Genomic DNA, 20508 nt, shown 5'->3' with positions numbered 1-20508 from the left:
AAAATAATCTGGAGTGCTTGTTTTCATCTTTTGACTCTCAACACGTTCCCATACTTGTTCTCCAAGGGTCCCTTCTGATGGTATTGTGACTCTGAGAAGGAATTAAGGAGGTTTTAGTTATGTGAAGGTCTCAAATGTGATGTGGAGTAGGCATATGTCCTGGTACCCTTCTTTGTGCTCCCCTGCCCCATTTCCATACAGTGTTCCAACATGGTTCTATTCGAACCCCTGGGGTGTTCACCTCCCAAGACATCACACCTCTGTGCCACCTGCTAGAATGAGAACCTCCTCCCCTATATGTTCTCAGGAACCTAGGCTTGCAACCCATGAATTTGAGCCCCGTGAGGAGTTTTCTGAGGAGGATCACCGTCAAGCTGAGGATCAGCCATTTTCTGAGGCTATACTCTCCTGACCTTGGATGAGGTGGTAGTCCTCTCTAGACCATCTCATCTGTATGTGAACAAGAGTTTTCAAGATCTGTCCACACATATAGCTGATTCTCCCAAGAAACTTGTGGAAGAGGTACAAAATCTCCCAAATGTTTGGAGATTCTCTATGCCTGGTCAGTTGGCACTTCCCATTAATGATGCTCTCCTGGAATCTGGTAAACATATATGGCAGACATCAGAGGGATAAATTTTTACTTAAACCCCATCCCAAGTTCTTACCGAAAGGATTTATGGGCTTTCCTTTAAACCAACTGATTAATATGCCAATGTTCATTTAGAAATGACATACTAATCCAGGTGAGGCTAGGCTGCATGCCTTAGAGGTATGCAGGACCCTTTTACTTACAAAGAACCAAATCCTTCAGGATTTCCCCATGACTATTTATTCTTTACATTTCTATATTTTCTGAGAGAAAAGTTCTATCAGCCCAGAGGCTTTCCAAGTGGGTTTTGTGATGTAGTAAGAGCTGTTATGAATTAGCTAGTTGAGATCCCCAACTCAGATTAGAGCTTGCTCCACTTGAACAGCTTCTGCGGCTTCTGTGCTAAGCGTATCCATTGCAGCTACTTGGAGTTCAAGCCATACTTTTACCAAACAATATTTCTTGGTAGAAGCATTGAGATCTGATGCTGCTTTTGGCAGAGCTGTACTGCAGTCTTCGTTTAAGCAGACTCTGAGTACCTACCTGTTTCCATCAGGTTACTTACTGCTTGTGAGTCACCAACGGGGAATACTTATGGACAAGCACTCAAAGAATTGCTTACCTTATAATTGGAGTTCTTTGAGATGCATTGTCCATATGTATTCCATGACCTGCCCTCTTTCCTGCTACTGTGTAGTTCTGTAACATCTGGATTCTGCAGTGGCAAAGGAATTGAGTGGCAGTTGGCCCCACACCCCCTTTTATGCCCTCAGTAGAGGAGCACTAGGCCACTCAGAATGTATGCGCAGCCCCAATGGACATTGCTGGCCAAAAGACTCTGGTCTCAAGCAGGTAGGAGTGTGTGCACCAAAAGTGCAACACACATGAACAACACACCTCTAAGAACCACAGTTGCTGTAATCTAAGTAACTGTCCTTTCCCAAACTATTTACATAATCATATGAGCCTGCTTGCTTATGGTACACGATTTTTAATTGTCACATTTAAATGTTTTGTAGGATCTCATGTCCTGATGGACTGTAATATATCCAGTAGCATAAGTACTTTGAATCCATACTGGCAAGTCAATGGTACGGATGTTAATATCTTTGATGATACCTACGAAGAACAATTCTATGAGTAAGTATTCTTACAAATCAAATTGCATGTGGATTGAATGCTAAAATATTTTAAAATTATTTGGTGTGAATCATCCATAAAAGTAACTGTTGGACAAAATAGTGTCTAATCGTAGAACTGGAAGGGACCTCAAGAGGTCATCTAGTCCAGTCTGCTGTACTCATGGCAGGACTAAGTATTATCTTCTAGACCATCCCTGTTAAGTGTTTGTCTAACCTGCTCTTAAAAATCTCCAATGATGTAGATTCCACAACCTCCCTAGGCAATTTATTCAAGTGCTTAACTACCCTGACAGTTCAGAAGTTTTTCCTAATGTCCAACCTAAGCCTCCCTTGCTGCAATTTAAGCCCATTGCTTCTTGTCCTCTCCTCAGAGGTTAATGAGAACAATTTTTCTCCTTCCTCATTGTAACAACCTTTTATATATTTGAAAACTGTTATGTCCCCTCTCAGTCTTCTCTTCTCCAGACTAAACAAACCCACTTTTTTCAGTCTTCTCTAATGAATGCCAACAGACCACTGAAAGTACTTCATGTTCAACAAATTTGCCATGCATTTAATAATTACCTGTTTTTTCTGTAAGTAATTTATTGAGGCCAGCTTATCTAGATTTTGGAAATTCATAATAGCATGATAATATTTAGCACTTTTCATCCATAGATTAAAGGCTGCTCTCAACCAGCCCCAGTGGAAAACCAGCCCCAGTTTGCCAGTATGGGAACAATTCATTATACATAAAATAGGTGTTTCCTTGAGTTCTTTTAAGATTGGCTGCTCTGCCTGCATGTATGCGGTGGCCAGGTTCACAAATTACATAACATCTGCCACTGAATCAAGTTGAAGCTTCATAAAACATTTTCTTGTTTAGAGAAGATTGACACATTCACCTTTTTTGTTTTATTTAATTTAATTTATTTATTTATTTATTCCACTTTATTTTTGAGAATATTAAATGCCAACCAGCTCCTCAGGAAAATTCTTTAATTTTAGTTTTACTTTCTTCCTTTAGATTTATAGGGTGAATTATTTTTGTTGTATTATAGTCTCACAGGCTACAAAAATAACTAACGTTCCCTGCTTACCTCTAAACCTTAGTGTCCCACATAACTGAGGCACCAGGAGTAAGTTAATTATTGTTTGTTTTGACCTAAGCAAAACTTTTCAGCTTGGGTGCCTAAAAATATAGATCCTCGGTAACCTCATTTTCAGAGGTGTTGAATACATGCAGCTGCCCTTGAAGTCAGCTGGAGCTGTTGGATACCTGGGAATCTCCAAAAAACACTTTAGGTATCTAATTTCAGGCACTACAGTGTGAAAATTTTGGCCTGATTCTTTCTCTGCTATTTCTTGTCCTAATCCTGTTTTACCTGTTTCTTTTTATGGCTTCCTCCTTACACCCTTTTGAAGGATGAGCTCCTGATAGGCACTTGGGGCTGAGCTCAAGTACAGATGTACTTTTCTGCTGCACATATAACACTGTGCCTCTGGAGGAGGTGATAACTGGGATTGAAACAGAGACCTCTGTGATCTACAAGTATAAGCTTTACCCCTTGAACTGAAGAGCCAGTTTCCATAGTTCAACAGCAGCAGCAAATTCAGAAATCTCTGTACATGGGCTAATCACTAGAGGACAGAGCCACACTGTTAGCATGGGCTATATTAGCTGATTTTTTTTTGTTTCTATAAACAGACTCTGTAGTCAGCTTTGTGTAAGCTTGAATGATTTGCCAACTGCTGCTGGTCCTGTTAATTAGTAGGAGTCTTCCCAACATGCCTCCCAGCTACCCATCAGGAGCATGACAGAATGCTTATCCACTGAGAAGCCAAAAATGCTGGATGATGAACCACGTAGAATGATTTATGGGGAGGGTAGAAGCTGGTATTCTTTTTCAAGTGATTGTTCACATGGATCCTACTCTTGGTGTGCAGGCACAAAAAATTGGATTCATTTGGCCAAATCAAATTCAGCTGGGACTGTGCTTGTTCCCTAGGTATCCTCGTGCTCCCTTACCTCACTCGTGGGAGGGGACCAACCATCCCTCGATTCCTTTTTGCCATCGATGGTACAAGATGGAACCCGGGCAGAGTCAGGCTGCTTCTCTGCAACTCTATTGTAGTTAGTGTTAGTGATTAGTTAATATAGTTGTTAAGCTAGTTCTTTTAATGTCCCTGTTGGCTTAATAAAATCCTTTTCTGTAGGTAGGTGCAGAACCCCGCCCTCTCCCTTTGATACCAGGACTTGAGCCACTATGGCAGAAACTAAATCTCCAGGGTTTGACATACTTCTCCTGTGATGCTTCTACGCCATTCAATGATGGGCCCTCTTAGATGCCATTTTGATTTAGGTGAAGGTCATATACCTTATTGGTGCTCCATCTGCTGCTCTATTTCCAAACAGACTCCAAAGGGTAGGTTGACAGGATCCCCAGGGTTCAGTCTAGGACTGTGGGACCACTGTGCCCCCTTAACTCTGCAGCCTGGGCTGTCTCTGACAATTCTTTGCTAGTGACAAGCAGCAAACCCTTCCAGGCGCTGTTATCACTCAGCACAACTGCACATGGAGCCACATACCCAGCTAGATTGCATGAATGTTCCCAGAGCCACTCATGAATCACACAGAGAAAGGCACCAGCCAATTCTCCCCCCCCCCCCCAACTCCCAGCCTTGTACCTTAGCAATATACTGTCTTGCACTTCTCAAGACCGTTTCTTGAGAAATGCAAGTTTATTAATTGGTTCACCACTTCATCAATGGAAAGTGGATATACATACACCAGCCTTTGTAAACCTGATTAGATTTACCAAGTGCTTCAGGCAAACTCACTTGTAAAGATAAACAGTTAAAACAAGTTTATTGAGTACAAAAGACAGATTTTAAGTGATTAGGCAAAAAGTCAGAGTGGTTACCAAAATAAAATATAAGCATGCAGTCTACACTCTCAACCTTATTAGACTGGGCAACATCTAGATTAAGCAGTTTTTCTCATGCTACTGGATATTGCAGTTCATAGTGCACAGGTTTCACCCTTGAAACCTGGGCTAGTCTCCTCTGTAGGAGTCTTCAATCTTCTGAGTGTCCTTGTTGCTTGCAGCATAGGTGGGGAGGAGAAAAGGCCAAGCATGGGTTCTGTTTTATACCCTTAGTCCATGTGCTTGGAGAACACAAGTCCAGGCATGTCTGGTGGGCATTGCTGAGTCCCCAGGCAAGATTGAGCAATTCCCCTGGTGTGGCCTTGTGCAAGTTAGTCATTGAATTGTAACTCCCTAGCAGGACAATGGCTGTTAATGGTTTTTGACTCACACATACATGCATTCTCCCCCCCTTCCCCCCAGTACTTTGGAAAGTGGAGGGAGTGGTGCGCTCCAGTGGGATAGTGTGGGTTCATCACTCCTTTCAGTTTCCAATGTTTGCAGCCACTGCCATGCTGTGTCTCCTCCCTCCATTTGTGCTGTCTTGTAGAGTGAGAGGCTACATTAACAACAATGTGTTAACCCTTGAGGGCTCAGCTGAATGCTAGTTCATCATTTAGCAGTAAGGCATTCCCTGGGAAATGTCCCACCCTCTGACTCAACCACCTCAACCAAGCTTAACAATCATCATTGCTGTGTACAGTATTAAATTGTTTGTTTAAAACTTATAGAGTGAGTGAGTGTGTGTGTGTATTTATTTTCCCTGGAACTTAACCTCCCACCCCCATGTACGTTAATCCTTTTGGGGAAATTGGATTCACTTAACATCATTTTGCTTAAAGTAGCATTTTTCAGGAACATAACTACAATGTTTAGCAAGGAGCTACTGTACATATTTATAAAAAGAAAAGGAGTACTTGTGGCACCTTAGAGACTAACAAATTTATTTGAGCATAAGCTTTCGTGAGCTACAGCTCACTTCATCGGATGTATGTTTAGATGCAACAGTGGGTTTCAGCAGATCATAATCTTTCCCACGATACCTCACATGGCATGCTTTATATGAAATGTCAGAAATATATACCAACAATGAATATGTGGCTTCAAAGGTGTTCCCCAGAGGTATAGAGTGTCACACTAGGGTTGGCCACCTAAAGTTTTTTTTCTTCTAGAGTACTCCATAAAAGCCATCTCAGATATGGAGAAGAAGGAAGTAGTTAAGGCTCAGTCCTCCCTCCAGTCCTCCTTAGCTAGTGCACCCCATCAGCCATGATTCCAACTCCAAGCTGCAATGCTGAGATGTCCCAGTTGTCTACTTAAATCCACATGTTGATTTCCTTGAGAAAGGAACATCACTCCAGAAATGAGACATTGTTTCCCTCTCAAGACTCTTGGAACTGAGACAAAAGAGTTAATGTTAGATTTGTCTCAAGCTTGGCAGCCAGTGGCCCAAGGACTTGTCTACATGGCAAATTACTGTGTCACAAACCAAGGTGTGAACCATCAGCACACCAGCTTACAGCACACTGTGTGGACACTGCTGCAGTGCAGTGAAAGGCTTGGAGTGTGGTTTAGCATTACTAATAAACTTCACACACTTTATGCAGTAAGAACGTTTTATTTGCTGAACAGGACAAAACCATTTAGGAACACCCAGACCGTTCATGTCCTTTGTGGATATGTTTAGGAATCAGGCAGTAACCTCACAGAAGTTATCAAAATGGCTTTCTAGCTATGCAAGAGTACCTTAATGAGTTAGCCTAGCCAGCTTAAAGCCACATAGGCACAGCTGAGCTCATTCCACTAGAACTCAGGTGGTCTATTTCTGAAATTTATAGGGCAGTTACGTAGTTTGGTACACACTTTACTAAAGCTATGTCTTGTAAGAAGCTTCATTTTGGTAAGGCTGTCCTACAATCTTTTAAATAAGGCTCCTAGCACCCACCATGTGGACACAAACTTGGAATGAATGGTTATTTTCTTACAGTACTGTGGTTCGAGATGTTTTGTCCACAAGAATCCCATGACCTGCCCTCCTTCCCTATTATGGAATCCTACTCCCCTGGGATTCTGTATTGGTGAAGGCACTGAGGCCCTGCTCCGCACTTTACGCTCTTGGGTGAGGGAGTTAAGAGGATGCTTAGGGGACCGGCATGGCCCCAGTGGACACTGCTGGTCAAAAGAACCTGATCTTTCATGTATGGGGTACATGAACACCAAGTATGGAATCCATATGGACAGAACATCTCGAAGACCCCTGGCTACTGTAAAGTATGTAACTGTTCTTATGGGATGCCAATACAACTAAATCAGTTTGCAACCTGTCCTCATCTATCTTTTAAATTATAAAGCCATAATGTCAGCTAAATCAGTTTTAACCAAAGCTCAGTCGGTATGGAAAGGAGCTATTTTTTAAAGTGGCCAGCAACAGTATCAGAACTGAAAATATGGAGGCACAGTACCTGACAGCAATTCCCACAGAAGTTTAAATGTTCTAATGTGGGCAGTAATTCAACCTGTATAATATCATTGTTCCATCTGTGTAGTTTCAAACCCTTGGCTCTGGTACATTATTTTGCTGACACTAGGCTTTGTACTGTAAAGTCCTGACTCCTAATATCAATGTTTGCTCACAAGTGACCTGAATTCTACTTGCTTAATACACTCTTGAGGGTAAAAGTGAACTTTCTTGTATTTGCAGTTAAGTCTGCCTAGTCCATATTGAAATTCTAATATATAATTTCTCTATCCACGGGTGGGTTTTTTTTTGTGATGATAGAAAACCTTCCCAGGGAGGTGGTTTTATAATTGGAGCAAGATTCAACATTTCAGAAGTGAAAAGTAAGGATTATTCTCACAAGTTTTTCTGTCATGTTTTGCATCCCTATGGCGAAGCTGTAGCATACGTTGTACTAAAACACCCAGGTAAGATATAAAATAATTTTTTAACTACAATTCTAACCTGATCATGTAATGAGAAATTAATGAAAAGGGAACAGTTCAATAAAGATTCAGCTAATATCAACCATAATTGGCTATAACTGTGTAAAGCAGCTCTGTATTAAACAGAAATGACTGGGATGTTACAATTGTATACTAATGTTAAAATATTCTACATTCTTTCTATTACCACATTTAAATAAACTATCAGTTTTAATAAACTTTGGACTCTGTATTTCAATTCAACAGCCTTTCAGAAAATATCAATGAAATATTTTTCAGTAAAAAAATAAATGGAAACAAATTTATAATTAGCTTATTCCAGACATGGTAGATTACTACTACTACTGTTTTGTTGAGGTGTGGAGGAGGACAAGAGGATACATATAGCAGTGGCTGCTGCTGCTTCTTTGATTCCCTCTATCCTCATCACTCCATAACAGATAGGCAGGAATTCCATGCACACACCACTCCCCCGTTGTACACTCTGTTTTTTGTCCCAGAGTGTAGATTTTGCTTTGTTTAATGTGGAATGTGTGAAACATTTAAAAAGTCCCTATTGCCAAATTCATTGTGACTCAGCACATAATCAGCAGTTTACTGTACCCCACTGTACCCCTTTCAGAAGTCTGATTTGTCTTGTGTACCCAAGTCTCTTAAAAACTACTTGCTTACAAAATCAGACATAAAAATACACAAGTGTCACAGCACACTATTATTGAAAAATTGCTTAACTTTCTCATTTTTACCGTATAATTATAAAATAAATCATGATTAACAGGTTGAGGCACACTGATGTAGTATACAGAGCAGTATAAACAAGTCATTGAATGAAATTTAATTTGTACTGACTTCACTCGTGTTTTTCATGTAGCCTGTTGTGAAAGTAGACAATATCTAGATGAGTTGACATACCCCCTGGGAGATCTCTGTGTACCCCTGGTTGAGAACCACTGGCTTAGTGTGCCATAAAGGAGAGTGGAAGAGGGAGCTAGAGTTCATAAAGGCATAGCAGAGTGGGGAGGCTTATAAGACTTAAAAATACTACTTTAACACAAAGCCCAAAGCTGTTTTTGAGTACAAAAAGCAAACTTGCATTCCACAATGGATGCAACTTCATTCATGAGAATGGACCCTACAGAGATATTGCATCTCTTTGGGACTTTTTCTGACTGTGGATCTTAATCCTCCATTAATGCAACTACGGAGCACAGATTGCACTAAAGTGAGACAATACAATACTCCTGTAATGTAGTTCGTACTACAAAATTACTACTTGTGGCTGGTCTCATTCTGTTAATATCCCAAATTATCAAAGTTTGGGTGCCTAAAGTTGTGCTCTTAAAACCATATTTAGTCACTTAAATGAACATGGGCTATTTTCTGCAGTGCTGAGTGCTAACAACTCCCACTCAGCTAATTGGGAATTTTCCGTTGTTGCTGCTTACACAGCATTAGCACTTAGAAACCTCTACCATATTGGTCGCCCACTGTGCTAGACACAGGACAGTCATTTAATAAATGATCGTTCCTGTTCCAGTTCCAGAGAGCATATGATGTAACAAGAGAACACATTTATGTGTTCGCTTTTCTTTGTCTTCTTGTGGGATTGTCTTACTACTTACTTTTTTTTCTACAACCACGTGCCAATTTTTTAACAAAGGCTTGCTTACATAAAGATTTAGTTCACTGCAAGTTAGGCTGTGAATCTACCTCTCTTAGCCTGCCATGGATTAACTGTCGGGGTGCACCCTCCTGATGCACATTCACAGTTTGTTAGAGGAATATTGAACTAGTTCTCTTTCAAAGAGAACTACACAGTGTGGGGTAGATTCACACCCCAGCTTGCTGCAAATTGAATATTTGTGTAGACAAGTCCTAACTCAAACTTGTCTGAGAATTCAGTTGTCTTGTCAGCATAAACATCAGCATTTCTTTTCTGGTTGGAAAATACAATTTCTTTGCATTTGTATGGTAACATTTTTGACTGAAAGATGTCCTCTGTTGAGACAAGACGGCATGCATTCTGGGTTTACTAGCAGGATGGCCAATAACAGTTTTATGTTGAAACCATACAGGAAGAATCTTTAGTCTTTTCTTGTTTGCTGGTTGCATGGTTTGAATCCTTACACAAGTAGCTGGTTTTAAGAGACCAAATTGTTGGATTGTAGAAAATGTTTTGAATGTTTCATTTGACACATGCTGCAGTCCCAATGTATCTTTTTTTCCTCCCTTTGCTAATGCAGCTCCAAACATTCAGGGTTACTTGATTGGAGGACTTGTTTCACTGGTATTTGTATTAGTTGTTGCTGTGTTTGTCTACAAGCTACTCAAGATTGACATTGTGCTTTGGTATCGGAACTCCTGCCATCCTTTTCTGAGTAAAGAAGGTATGTGTTTTCTTAAGAAAAAAGATTACAGTATTTAAAATCTAATTGGGAATGCGTTCAAGAAATGATCCTGGAGTGAGAGTGATCCCATTTGGAGTTTCTCCCAAAGTGGGTGCATTTACATTTTTGAGATGTATGATGAAAACTATTTGCAGATTTTCTGACTTAGATTATTTAAAATGCTTCAGATTTCTAAAATGGCAGTGATTGGCTTGTATATTTGATAGCAGTGTGCTGACTTGTTGATGTACTGTATTGCTGTTTGCCTTAAAATGGCTGGCTGAAGTATTCTCCACTTGTAATATGTTCTCAAGCTACCTTCCCTTTAATTACTGTTTGGAAGAGTACTAATAAATCATATGAAAGTGCATTTTTGTAAAAGAGTGCAGAGAAAAATCCTAAGCATCTACATGTTTTTTAAAGACAATTTGTCTCAGACCCATATTTTGGACTGATATTCGGCTTTCTCTGTGTTCCTGGAATTTGCATTAGCAATGGGAATGCCATACACAAGAGAGCAGAATACTGGAATTTAGATCAATCGTGAGGATCTAAGAGAGGAAATGTACCATGAGAGAAGTAAAATGTATTTAATAACTGCACTGAGGTAATTACTTCAGTTGTACAAAGTTTATTAAATCGTGCCTTACTGGAAATTTTGTTCCAGATACATCAGAACACTCCTGATCGTTCTGAATAGTGTTTGTTTTGTTTGTTTTAACTTCAGGTCATAAGCAGTAAACACCAGTTATGAGTAACTTGGAACTTAAATAACATGCTGTACTTGAACCAGATAGTTTGGTGATAATGCTTTTTTTATTTAGTGTAGAGCAAGACTGTTCAAAGGTAATCAATTTTACACCTTTGCATATTAAAGTGTAATGGTCTACGTGTACAAACTATTACTTACATAAGTATAATTACTCACACTACAGTAACTTTAATTAAAGGATTTGTGCCCATGGCAGTGTTGTGTGGGGAAAACTATAGTTTACTTTCTTATTAAATACACTTTTTGGTCTTAATCATTTTGCTTACCTTGTTTAGTTTCAGATGGGAAGATCTATGATGCATATGTGCTGTATCCAAAAAACAGAGTAAGCTGCCTCTCCTCACCAGATATCTTTGTGCTAAAGATATTACCTGAGGTCTTAGAGAGACAGTGTGGATACAATCTCTTTATACTTGGAAGGGATGATTTACCAGGACAAGGTAAGATTTTTTTTTAAAAAAATTGGAATTTCTATGTTTTCTCTCACCAGTCTCAAAGGTGAGCTGCAAGTAACCTCGAAATGGAGATAAGCAAACTTGTGTGCCCCAGGCAGCCTGATTAGCGTAGGCAGTCTCTTATCCCTTTTCCTCCCTCCTCTGTAATCCCATGGGTAATGTGGAAGTACTGTGCTTGGTGCTTCCATAAAGCCCTGTCTGCTTTTCCTCTGATCAGCTCCTAGTTCTTCCTTTAATATGTAGCTAGCCTAAGCAGCTGGTACTGGTGTGCTGATTGGAGGGAGAGGACTGGCAACAGCCTTCATTGTCCACAGGGTCAGGGACAATGGCAGAGCAGCACTTGCAAAGGAAGGGAAGTGCTACTGGCATGTCATTTCACCTCCGACAAATGTACCTCTTTACTTTTCCACTCTGACCGAAGCCCATGAAGAGCAAATAAAATGTGAATGACTCATCTGGCAATGAGAGGGGAGAGGGCACTTAAGTGTGGCAAAATGATTCAACTTAACATAAAAATTATTACAAAGCAACTCTTTTGTGTCCGGTATCAGAAAAGATCAGTAAGAGATGAGAAAATGCATGACTCTAATCCAAATATGAGCAAAACAGTGTGTTCTCCAAGTGCTTTTAAAAAGGGAATGTTTCTTTTGCCATATTTTGCTGAAATTAAGATTCTAACATTTGGCACTGAAATTGAGGAAAGATAGTTCACTGATTGCTTTCCTGAGGAGAAGGTGGGGATAACACTGAGTTATTCATGTACCGTCTTGTATACACTTTCAGCTGTACTTACGCACTATAAAATAATTAAAACCAAGCTTAAAAGTTGGTCTGTTTTTTCCAAATTGTTTAACCAAATAAGTTTCTATTGGAAGTTTGTCAAAGTAAGCAATATGTGCTTAGTTCTGGAAAAGCAAGCTTTTCCATATGAACATATGAACACTGACAGACCCTGGTCATTGGCGGGTAAGATCGAACCTGGGATCTCTGGAGCTTAGTGCGTGAGCCTCTAATGCATGAGCTAAAAGCCATATGCCTCTTAGCTAAGGCTGTAGAGCAGACTCATTAATCTCTTTCTCTTTCTCTCGGTGGTGTTGATGCCACAAGAGGGGACAGAACACCACACCCAGGTGGTGTGTGGGTTACACATGCTTTTGTCTTAAGATATAATTTTAGCAGAAGGCATTCGTATTTCTGAATAAATCCTTAGTAATGCAGATAACTTATTTTTACTAAAACGAATATTTACACTGCTTGCCCTACACTAGGTGTCTGTGGCTGATGCCTTATCTACACTACAAAATTGACGTATATTAGGTTGCCGTAAAGCCACTGCAAGTAATTACAGTGGTGTTTCGTGTCCACGCTACACTCTTCCAGCTGGTGTTGTGCATCCTCATGAGGAGTGCTTGCACTGACTTAAGTAGGGCAGTGTGGGGGATGTCAGGCCCCAACTGTGAGCCCTGCGTGGGGTTGACGGCCAATGTAAGTACACAGTGTCTACACAAAAACACCGAGTCCGGTGGCACCTTAAAGACTAACAGATTTATTTGGGCATAAACTTTCATGGGTAAAAAACCACTTAAAGCTTATCCCCAAATAAATCTGTTAGTCTTTAAGATGCCACCGGACTCCTTGATGTTTTTGTGGATGCAGACTAACATGGCTACCCCCTGATATTCAGTGTCTACACAGACACTGTGTCACTCTAACTACATCAACCTAAGTGCTATGCCTCTCACGAAGGTGGAGTTATTACGTCAGTATAGCGTGCGACTTACATCAGTGGGAGCAACGTTGTAGTGTAGACCCTTACAAAGTCAGGTCGACATAAGCTGCCATACATTAACCTAACTCTGTAGTGTAGGACAGGCCTCAGATTGGCTGGTATGCTTTTGCTGTCATTTTCTAGAACTTTCTAGTCATGTTAGCAGGCCTTCTCATGGGTGGGGGTCCTCTTGTTTGAAATTTACTTCCTTGAGCCGTCTGCAGGGCACGATTTAAGGCGGAGTATTTTTGCTTTAGTTTTCATAGGAATTTGAGTTTTTTCACACTGATACTTATTCCTGATGATCTAGTTGCAACATACTTAGTGTACCAGGGCCAGCTGCCACCCAACCACCCTCTCGTCGCCAATGGGTGCCTCTGCAGCGGCCTGCCCCGGTTTTCCTCTTCTTCAGGACTCTTTCAACAAACTCCATGCCGTCTCGTTCAATCACAGCCCTTCTTGGGTCTGGGCCTTTTTATTAAATTATCAGAGTTCTAGAACAATCATAATAACACGGCACCCCTGCCCCCAGCTTAAGCTGGGCACAGCCTGTCTTCTCTCAGGAACTGTGCCTTCCTCAGGGACCACTGCAGGAGACCTCCCGCCCCCCATCCCCCCCACAGCTTCACTCTGCAGGAGCCGCTTCCCTGCAGCTTTCCTGATGCCTTTTACCCTGGGATCATTTGATTCAATTCAGGTGTGGCTTGTCCTGTAATCAGGGCTGGCTTAGCCCCAGGCTCTAAAGCACAGGGGCAAGCAATCCTGTTACATGTATTAATATACTAATGACATTTGGTAGCTTTATCTAAAGATATGTATGGAATCAATATATTTTTTTTTAAACAATGCCAACTTTTTACAGTTACAGGTTTAATATCAATGAATAATATGGAGTAAGGAGACAAGTAAGACATCTTTGTTTCTGAAAACTAAACAGCCACAATATGAAAGTAACAAACATTGTATAAGCTTTTACAGGAGTAAAAAAACCTTTCTCTGCTTTTCTTTGTTTACAGCTGTGGTCAATGTCGCTGATGAAAAAATCAACCAAAGTAGAAGAGTGATAATTGTGTTAGTACCAGAATCATCCTGTTACTGTGTGTTAGACGATACTTCTGAACAGCAACTGGCCGTGTACAACGCTCTTATCCGTGATGGAATTAAAGTTATTCTAATTGAACTGGATAAAATAAAGGATTACACAAACATGCCAGAATCCATCAAATATATTAAGCAAAAGCATGGGGCCATCAGATGGAAAGGGGACTTCACAGAGAGATCTCATTCGGCAAGTACAAAATTCTGGAAAAATGTACGATACCAAATGCCACCCAGACAAACTCTGTCTCCCTCAGAACTACAGTTACTACCACCAGCCTTTAATTCTCCACATACAATAACATTACAAAGATGACACCCAAGTTCAATTTTAACAGCTGTGAACAGCTCACTTCAATTGCTTTTTAAATGGTTGGTTGTAGGCTACCCATATGTGTTATACACTGGCCATCTCATTTGGAGGCTTACAGGATTAAAGCCTCTACAACATCATTGACAGATTTGAAAAGCTGATTCAGGGTTCCATTCCCCTGAGCAGATCAAAAGAACACTCTGAAGCATTGTTTCAATATTGCAGTGGCCTGTAGCAAGAACTGCAGGACTTCTTGAAGAAATACATTTTTTGTAAGGAAAACGAAAAGCATTTTTTGCACTTTTAAAGACATGTTTTTTTCCAAATAGCAAAAGGATGAAAATGAAGGAAATAGTGTGGTTATATCCTGACTTTTATATGATGGGTTTAGGTCTGGAAACCTGTAGTTTTGAATGAAACAAAACTCTAGTTCATTCATGTGTTGCAATCTATTAATTGTGGACTTATTCAATCTACTAAAAGATGAATCCTTGTATTACATCATGTGGTATCGTCCAAGGGGAGAGGTGAGAGGGAGACATAAGACAAGAAGGGGACCTTGTACTAGCCTGTCAAAGAATGGAACCTTTTTTCAGCGTTACTTTCTAGAGCAACTCTTGCAGTAGCTGATTCTGTGAGGCTAGAAACATTTTTATTATAAACCAATGTTTTCAATCTTAAAAAAATCCTTTTGGGGCTGAAGCTTAGTGTTTGATCTTTGCCTTTTTTAATGTTTAAGGAAAATCTGTTCAGATGATTGAATTAACTGATAAGTGTATTTGTACACTTTTATTTGTGTACTTGTATTATCCCACTCCGAACAAAAATCAGTTTTTTTGCACAGGGTCAACTCAATTGGCTAAATATTAAAGTGTCATTTGTAGCTGGCCCACAGTGAGTAACTGTTGCTGTGTATAACAGTTTGGAAAATAAATAGCTAATGAAGTTATTTTTAAAAGTATGTACTGTGCATGCCTGAACTTGGCTGTTTTTAATTCATCATGTACACGACGTAATTGCTGAACTATTGTGCTACGTTTGAGTTTTGGTATGTAGATAATAGTGTAGTTTGAAATCTGTGGAGCTGTACAAATGTCCTAGTACACATTCCAAAGTGGACGAGCTAGGATTTCCTCTCTTCTTTGTTTTTGAGGGGAACCTTCCTGCCCTCCAGAAACCTGTTAACATAGCATTAAGGTTGTAAATTTAAAGAATAAGGAGATACAGAAGTTAAGTTTCCCATGGCAATATTAAAATGCCCACATTTTACATATTGTATATTTAGATATACATTTTAAGTCATTAGATTTAATGTTGTGTGCAATTTTGGAGTCTTGACTACTAAAAATGGACTGTGTACACAGTGTCAGACAGGTGTTTTGAAAACCCCTGATTTCTGAATTTTCTTGAATTGATGCTCAAATATTTCCATGAAAATCTATAAATTACTCAGGCTTGAGTTAAATATTTTCATATACTGATTACAGTATGATCATTCTGACATTCCTTGCTTCAAAACTGTCCATTAATTATATTTTGTTGAGGATCAGGATACCAATTCTGTAGAAGATGCCCAGCTTTATTGTTGACATACTTTAGAAAAAATGGATAATCTTGCACCTCTTGAAGGGTTAATTTCTGTACAAATATTGACCCTTCATTTTGACTAATATGATGATGATGAATTAAGTAATTGCAAGAGGTGATATGGGTAACACTTGTTTTTCTGGGTTCTATTTCCAGTTCTGTCAGTGGCATAGTGTGTGAACATGGGCAAGTCACTTCGCCTCTCTGAACCTCAGTTTTCCAAAGAGTCAAATGGCAATAATACTTGCTTCTTTTATAAAGTGCTTGGAGATCTACTGATGAAAAGTGTGGGATAAGCTAGGTAGATTAAATTTGAATGTGTATGGTATCATAAAAGATACATCAGAAACTCCAGTGGTATATTTTGTCCCTATTAAAGTTATATTGAATTTATTTTTCTTTGTAGTGTCCACTAGATTTTAACATATAACTTCCAGTTTTGAAAAGCTTTCAAAATTTGGTAAAAATACATGACAACGCAGAAGATTGAACTTGTTGGCAGAAGTCAAGGGTAGCATTTGCTTCTCCCAATAGTGAACTGAATCGATGGTGTATAAATATAATCATGTAGATGACATAGGAACCTTCATGATTGCATTTCCTATTTTCGTGTTTAAACTGACAACCTAAGCAATACATTTATTTGGTCTTGCACTTAGTTTTTATTGCTATGCAGTGTCTTGCGTGTCTTCACACAATCATTCTTTCTGTCTGTACTACATTCCTTCAACTCCTGTCTTACTGTGTCTTTGGTCTCCTCCCACTCAAATTCCAGTGATTTTCAACACCACATGCTATTCTTGGAACAGTGTCCTTGTTAGCCTGTCAGACTGCCTCATTTTCCAATCCCTTCTGTAAGGCAGCTACTACAATGATATCTGGGTAGGAACTTTCATTCAATCGCTCTGGGAAGGGGTGTGTGTGTCTAGCTTTGCAATCTGAAAAGCAAGCAGAAGTCCAGTCTGACTCCTAAACCCTCTCTGTTTCTTTGAAGGCTACTGGCTTTATTTTGTCCCAGTGTCTTTTCTGTAGCATCTTTTGTTTCCTTCATGATTCACAGAGATTTACAAGGCCTTTCCCCATGTCTGTGGCTGGCTATCCTACCAAAGTAAACACCACTGCCCTGGGTACCATCCTACAGTAGAATTGTCCACTTACCACAGACTGGTCTGACTACTTTTTACTGTGTCCTCTGAAGGACTTGTGATAAAACCAGTAGGAAACATGTCCAATGTAAAACTCACCTAAGGCTACGTCTAACCTGCACTTTCGTTGGTAAAACTTTCGTTGGTCAGGGTGTGAAAAAACCACACTCCTGACCGACAACAGTTTTACTGACAAAAAGCGCTCTCTGGTTGGGGTGGTTTTATTTTGTTAGCAGGAGAGGGGCACTGTGCCATTGTAAGGTGTGCAGTGTAGACATAGCTTTATTTCCTGACTAAGGATCACAGACTTTTTTTCTGCAGGTCTGTGTCAAAATCCAAGACCACCTTTTTGGCTCAGACAGAGAGAAGAGAGATTCACTCTGCTTTCTCTCTGGCTGGCTCTGCTTGCTTCCTCTTCCAGTTCTAAGTATGTACAGGCAGTCCTCGGACTTATGACACAATTGGTTCCTGAAAATGGCATCATAAGTCAAAACATAACTCGGAACCGCAATCCACTCCATTGCGGGACCAAGCGTCACAGTCGAAAGAAACATTGTAAGTCGAATGTTAAAGGGTGTCAATTCAGAAACGTAAGTGCTGTTCATCGTAAGTAGAACGCCATAAAGTCAAGGACTGCCTGTATTCTGAGCCCAGGTAGAAACACTCCCTCTGAGTGGCAGGGCAGGTAGCGCCTTTGTACTTCCTTTGACATTAACTAACACCTTCCGAACAAAACAACAAACGAAACCTTCATACTTAAAATTAAGGTCATACTCAAATATTGTGGGGATGAGTTATAAATGTTTAAATAAATGTGGAACTATCTCTTATTCTAGTTACTTTCCTGTTCATTCACTGTTGGATAAAAGACAAGCTTAAGACAGTAAGAACCCTGAGCCAGACACACTTTTGGGTGTAAAATGCTACACTTATGTTAAAAGGAGTACTTGTGGCACCTTAGAGACTAACCAATTTATTTGAGCATAAGCTTTCGTGAGCCAAAGCTCACGTCATCGGATGCATAAAGTGGAAAATGCAGTGAGGATATTTTATACACGCAGACCATGAAAAAATGGGTGTTTATCACTTCAAAAGGTTTTCTCTCCCCCCACCCCACTCTCCTGCTGGTAATAGCTTATCTAAAGTGATCACTCTCCTTACAATGTGTATGATAATCAAAGTGGGCCATTTCCAGCACAAATCCAGGGTTTAACAAGAACATCTGAGGAACAGGGTGCGTTAGGAAAAAACAAGGGGAAATAGGTTACCTTGCATAATGACTTAACCACTCCCAATCTCTATTCAAGCCTAAGTTAATTGCATCCAATTTGCAAATGAATTCCAATTCAGCAGTCTCTCACTGGAGTCTGGTTTTGAAGTTTTTCTGTTTTAATATCGCAACTTTCATGTCTGTAATCCCGTTACCAGAGAGATTGAAGTGTTCTCCAACTGGTTTATGAATGTTATAATTCTTGACATCTGATTTGTGTCCATTTCTTCTTTTACATAGAGACTGTCCAGTTTGACCAATGTACATGACAGAGGGGCATTGAAACCTACACTTATGTTGCTATAGTCCCTTTGATTTTCAACATGGTACCTCTTTGGGGACAATCTGGTGTGGGATAATGGAATTTTGGATAACTAATATTCTTCTAATCAAGACTAAACTGCATTAATATTGGAAAATTTGTTGTCTAGACATGAGGAATATCAGCCGAACTGTAAGATGGACCAAATAAGTGACAAAAGTTGGTGGTTAAAACTGGTATGTAGAGTAGATGGGTTTTATTATTATTTGATAACTTTAACATGGTCAGTACAGCAGGGAGTTAGCTATAAAGCCTCCATTCATTTTTGGGAATCTTAGATTTCGTTTTTTTGGTCTGAAGTTCACAAATCCAAGCACTAGACAGTATTAATGAGACCCGATAAAAGGTACTACAGTAATGTTCAAAAGACACTTCTCTCTTTTAACATAATTCAGTAAAGGAGTTAAAAGCCAGGGGCTGGCAACCAGGCTTTACAGATAACTTCCGGTAAAGGCTGTGATCCCAAGATATTTTATGGAGTGAGACAGAGGTGCGCTGAGAGCAACTGCTGCTTTTGAGCCAGTGCACTGAAAGGAAAATTACTCCACTGAGCCTGGAGCCAAAATACTTACCTGTTCTGTCTGATAAATCGTATTTGTACTAGTGCGTGACATACCTCCCTGCACGTGTTCACGGAAAGACACGTGGGCGGAGATGTCAAATTTTATATTCAAGCAAACACTAAATTCCTCGGCCCGGGCTTGTTTTTCCTGCTGCTGCCTGTCGCGCGCTTGGCCCCGGCAACCGCGCGGCCCCCTGGCTGACATCCCAAATCGCGGCCATTTAAAGCGCTTTAAATCTCCCCGACGAGGGGACTTCTCGCTCCGGTGCCTTCGCTCCGCTTCCTGCCGCCGCTCTGCCCCGCCTCGCACGGCAGCGGCGCGGGGCGTGTCCCCTCTGCCCCGAGCGGCTGCAAACCGGCCGGCCGGGGCTGCGCGGTGGGGAGGGAGGCTGCACCTGCTGCTCCTCCTGCTCAGGCGTGGGAGGGAGGAGGAGCCGGGGCTCTCGGGCGAGGTCAGCGGCCACCGCCCCGGCCGCCACCGCCTCCCGCGGGCGGCCCTGGGCAGACGCGGGGCTTGTTCCGAGCGCGCTGGGCGCAAGGGCCCCGCGAGACCAGCCCCAGCCGCTCCCTTCCCCCCTGCAGCCCGCTCCCCCCGCCAGGCTCCGGCGGCCGCGCAGCGGGGCTTGGAGCCTGGAGCCCAGTCTCCGTGGCGGGCCCGGGTGACGCCGCTGCCGCCTGGGGGCGCTCCAGAGGCGACGGGGGGAGGGAGGGTTGGCAGGCGGGAGCAAGTTCCCCGTGTCTGCTCCCCAGTCCCCCCTTCCCCTCCCTCTCCCAGCAGTGCCTGCCGCGCAGCCCCACAGAGCAGCATCCCTGGGCGGGCTGGCTGGTGTCTCCTGGGAGGCGGCTGCTAGGAGGGGAGGGAGTAGATGGGTCTAACCAAGCTGAAGCGAGGGGTCAACTCTCTCCCGTCTCCACCCACCCACAGGTAAGACCTTCTGCCTCCCAAAGCTGGAGAAACGGGAGAAGCAATCTGGAACCTGGCCTGCTCCTCGTAGTGGAGACACCAGTGTCTCTTCCCAGCTGTGGCTGAGCTGCAGCCACTGCCCTCCTCTCTGCCCTTAAATAAGGAACTAAAGGCTAGGCAGTGGCTCCCTGCTCACGCAAGGGTTGGGGTGAGGAGAAGCTGCCGTGATGGGGGAAGGAGGGGTGAGCTAACTAACTAACTTACTTGTTCTGTTCTGCAAGGTGACTCACAACAGCACAGGTTCAATAATTTCTGTAGCAGAGGTGTTTAATTTACAACTAA

General features: G+C 41.4%; 1 protein-coding gene across 1 annotated transcript in view; it reads left to right on the top strand.

The window, feature by feature from the left end:
• LOC144258957 (interleukin-1 receptor type 1-like) overlaps positions 1-16310 on the top strand; it is a 79932-nt gene extending 63622 nt beyond the window's left edge. The window contains exons 8-12 of the mRNA XM_077807102.1: positions 1612-1732; positions 7420-7565; positions 9827-9970; positions 11018-11182; positions 13982-16310. Coding sequence (XP_077663228.1) covers positions 1612-1732; positions 7420-7565; positions 9827-9970; positions 11018-11182; positions 13982-14379 — 974 coding nt within the window. The 3' untranslated portion in view covers positions 14380-16310. The remainder of the gene's footprint in view (positions 1-1611; positions 1733-7419; positions 7566-9826; positions 9971-11017; positions 11183-13981) is intronic.
• The last annotated feature ends 4198 nt before the right edge of the window (positions 16311-20508 follow it).

This window comes from Eretmochelys imbricata, chromosome 1 (assembly GCF_965152235.1).
Source record: "Eretmochelys imbricata isolate rEreImb1 chromosome 1, rEreImb1.hap1, whole genome shotgun sequence".
Classification (NCBI taxonomy): domain Eukaryota; kingdom Metazoa; phylum Chordata; order Testudines; family Cheloniidae; genus Eretmochelys; species Eretmochelys imbricata.
The sequence above is the reverse complement of the archived record's forward strand: the minus strand, read 5'-3'. Positions and strand labels throughout refer to the sequence as shown.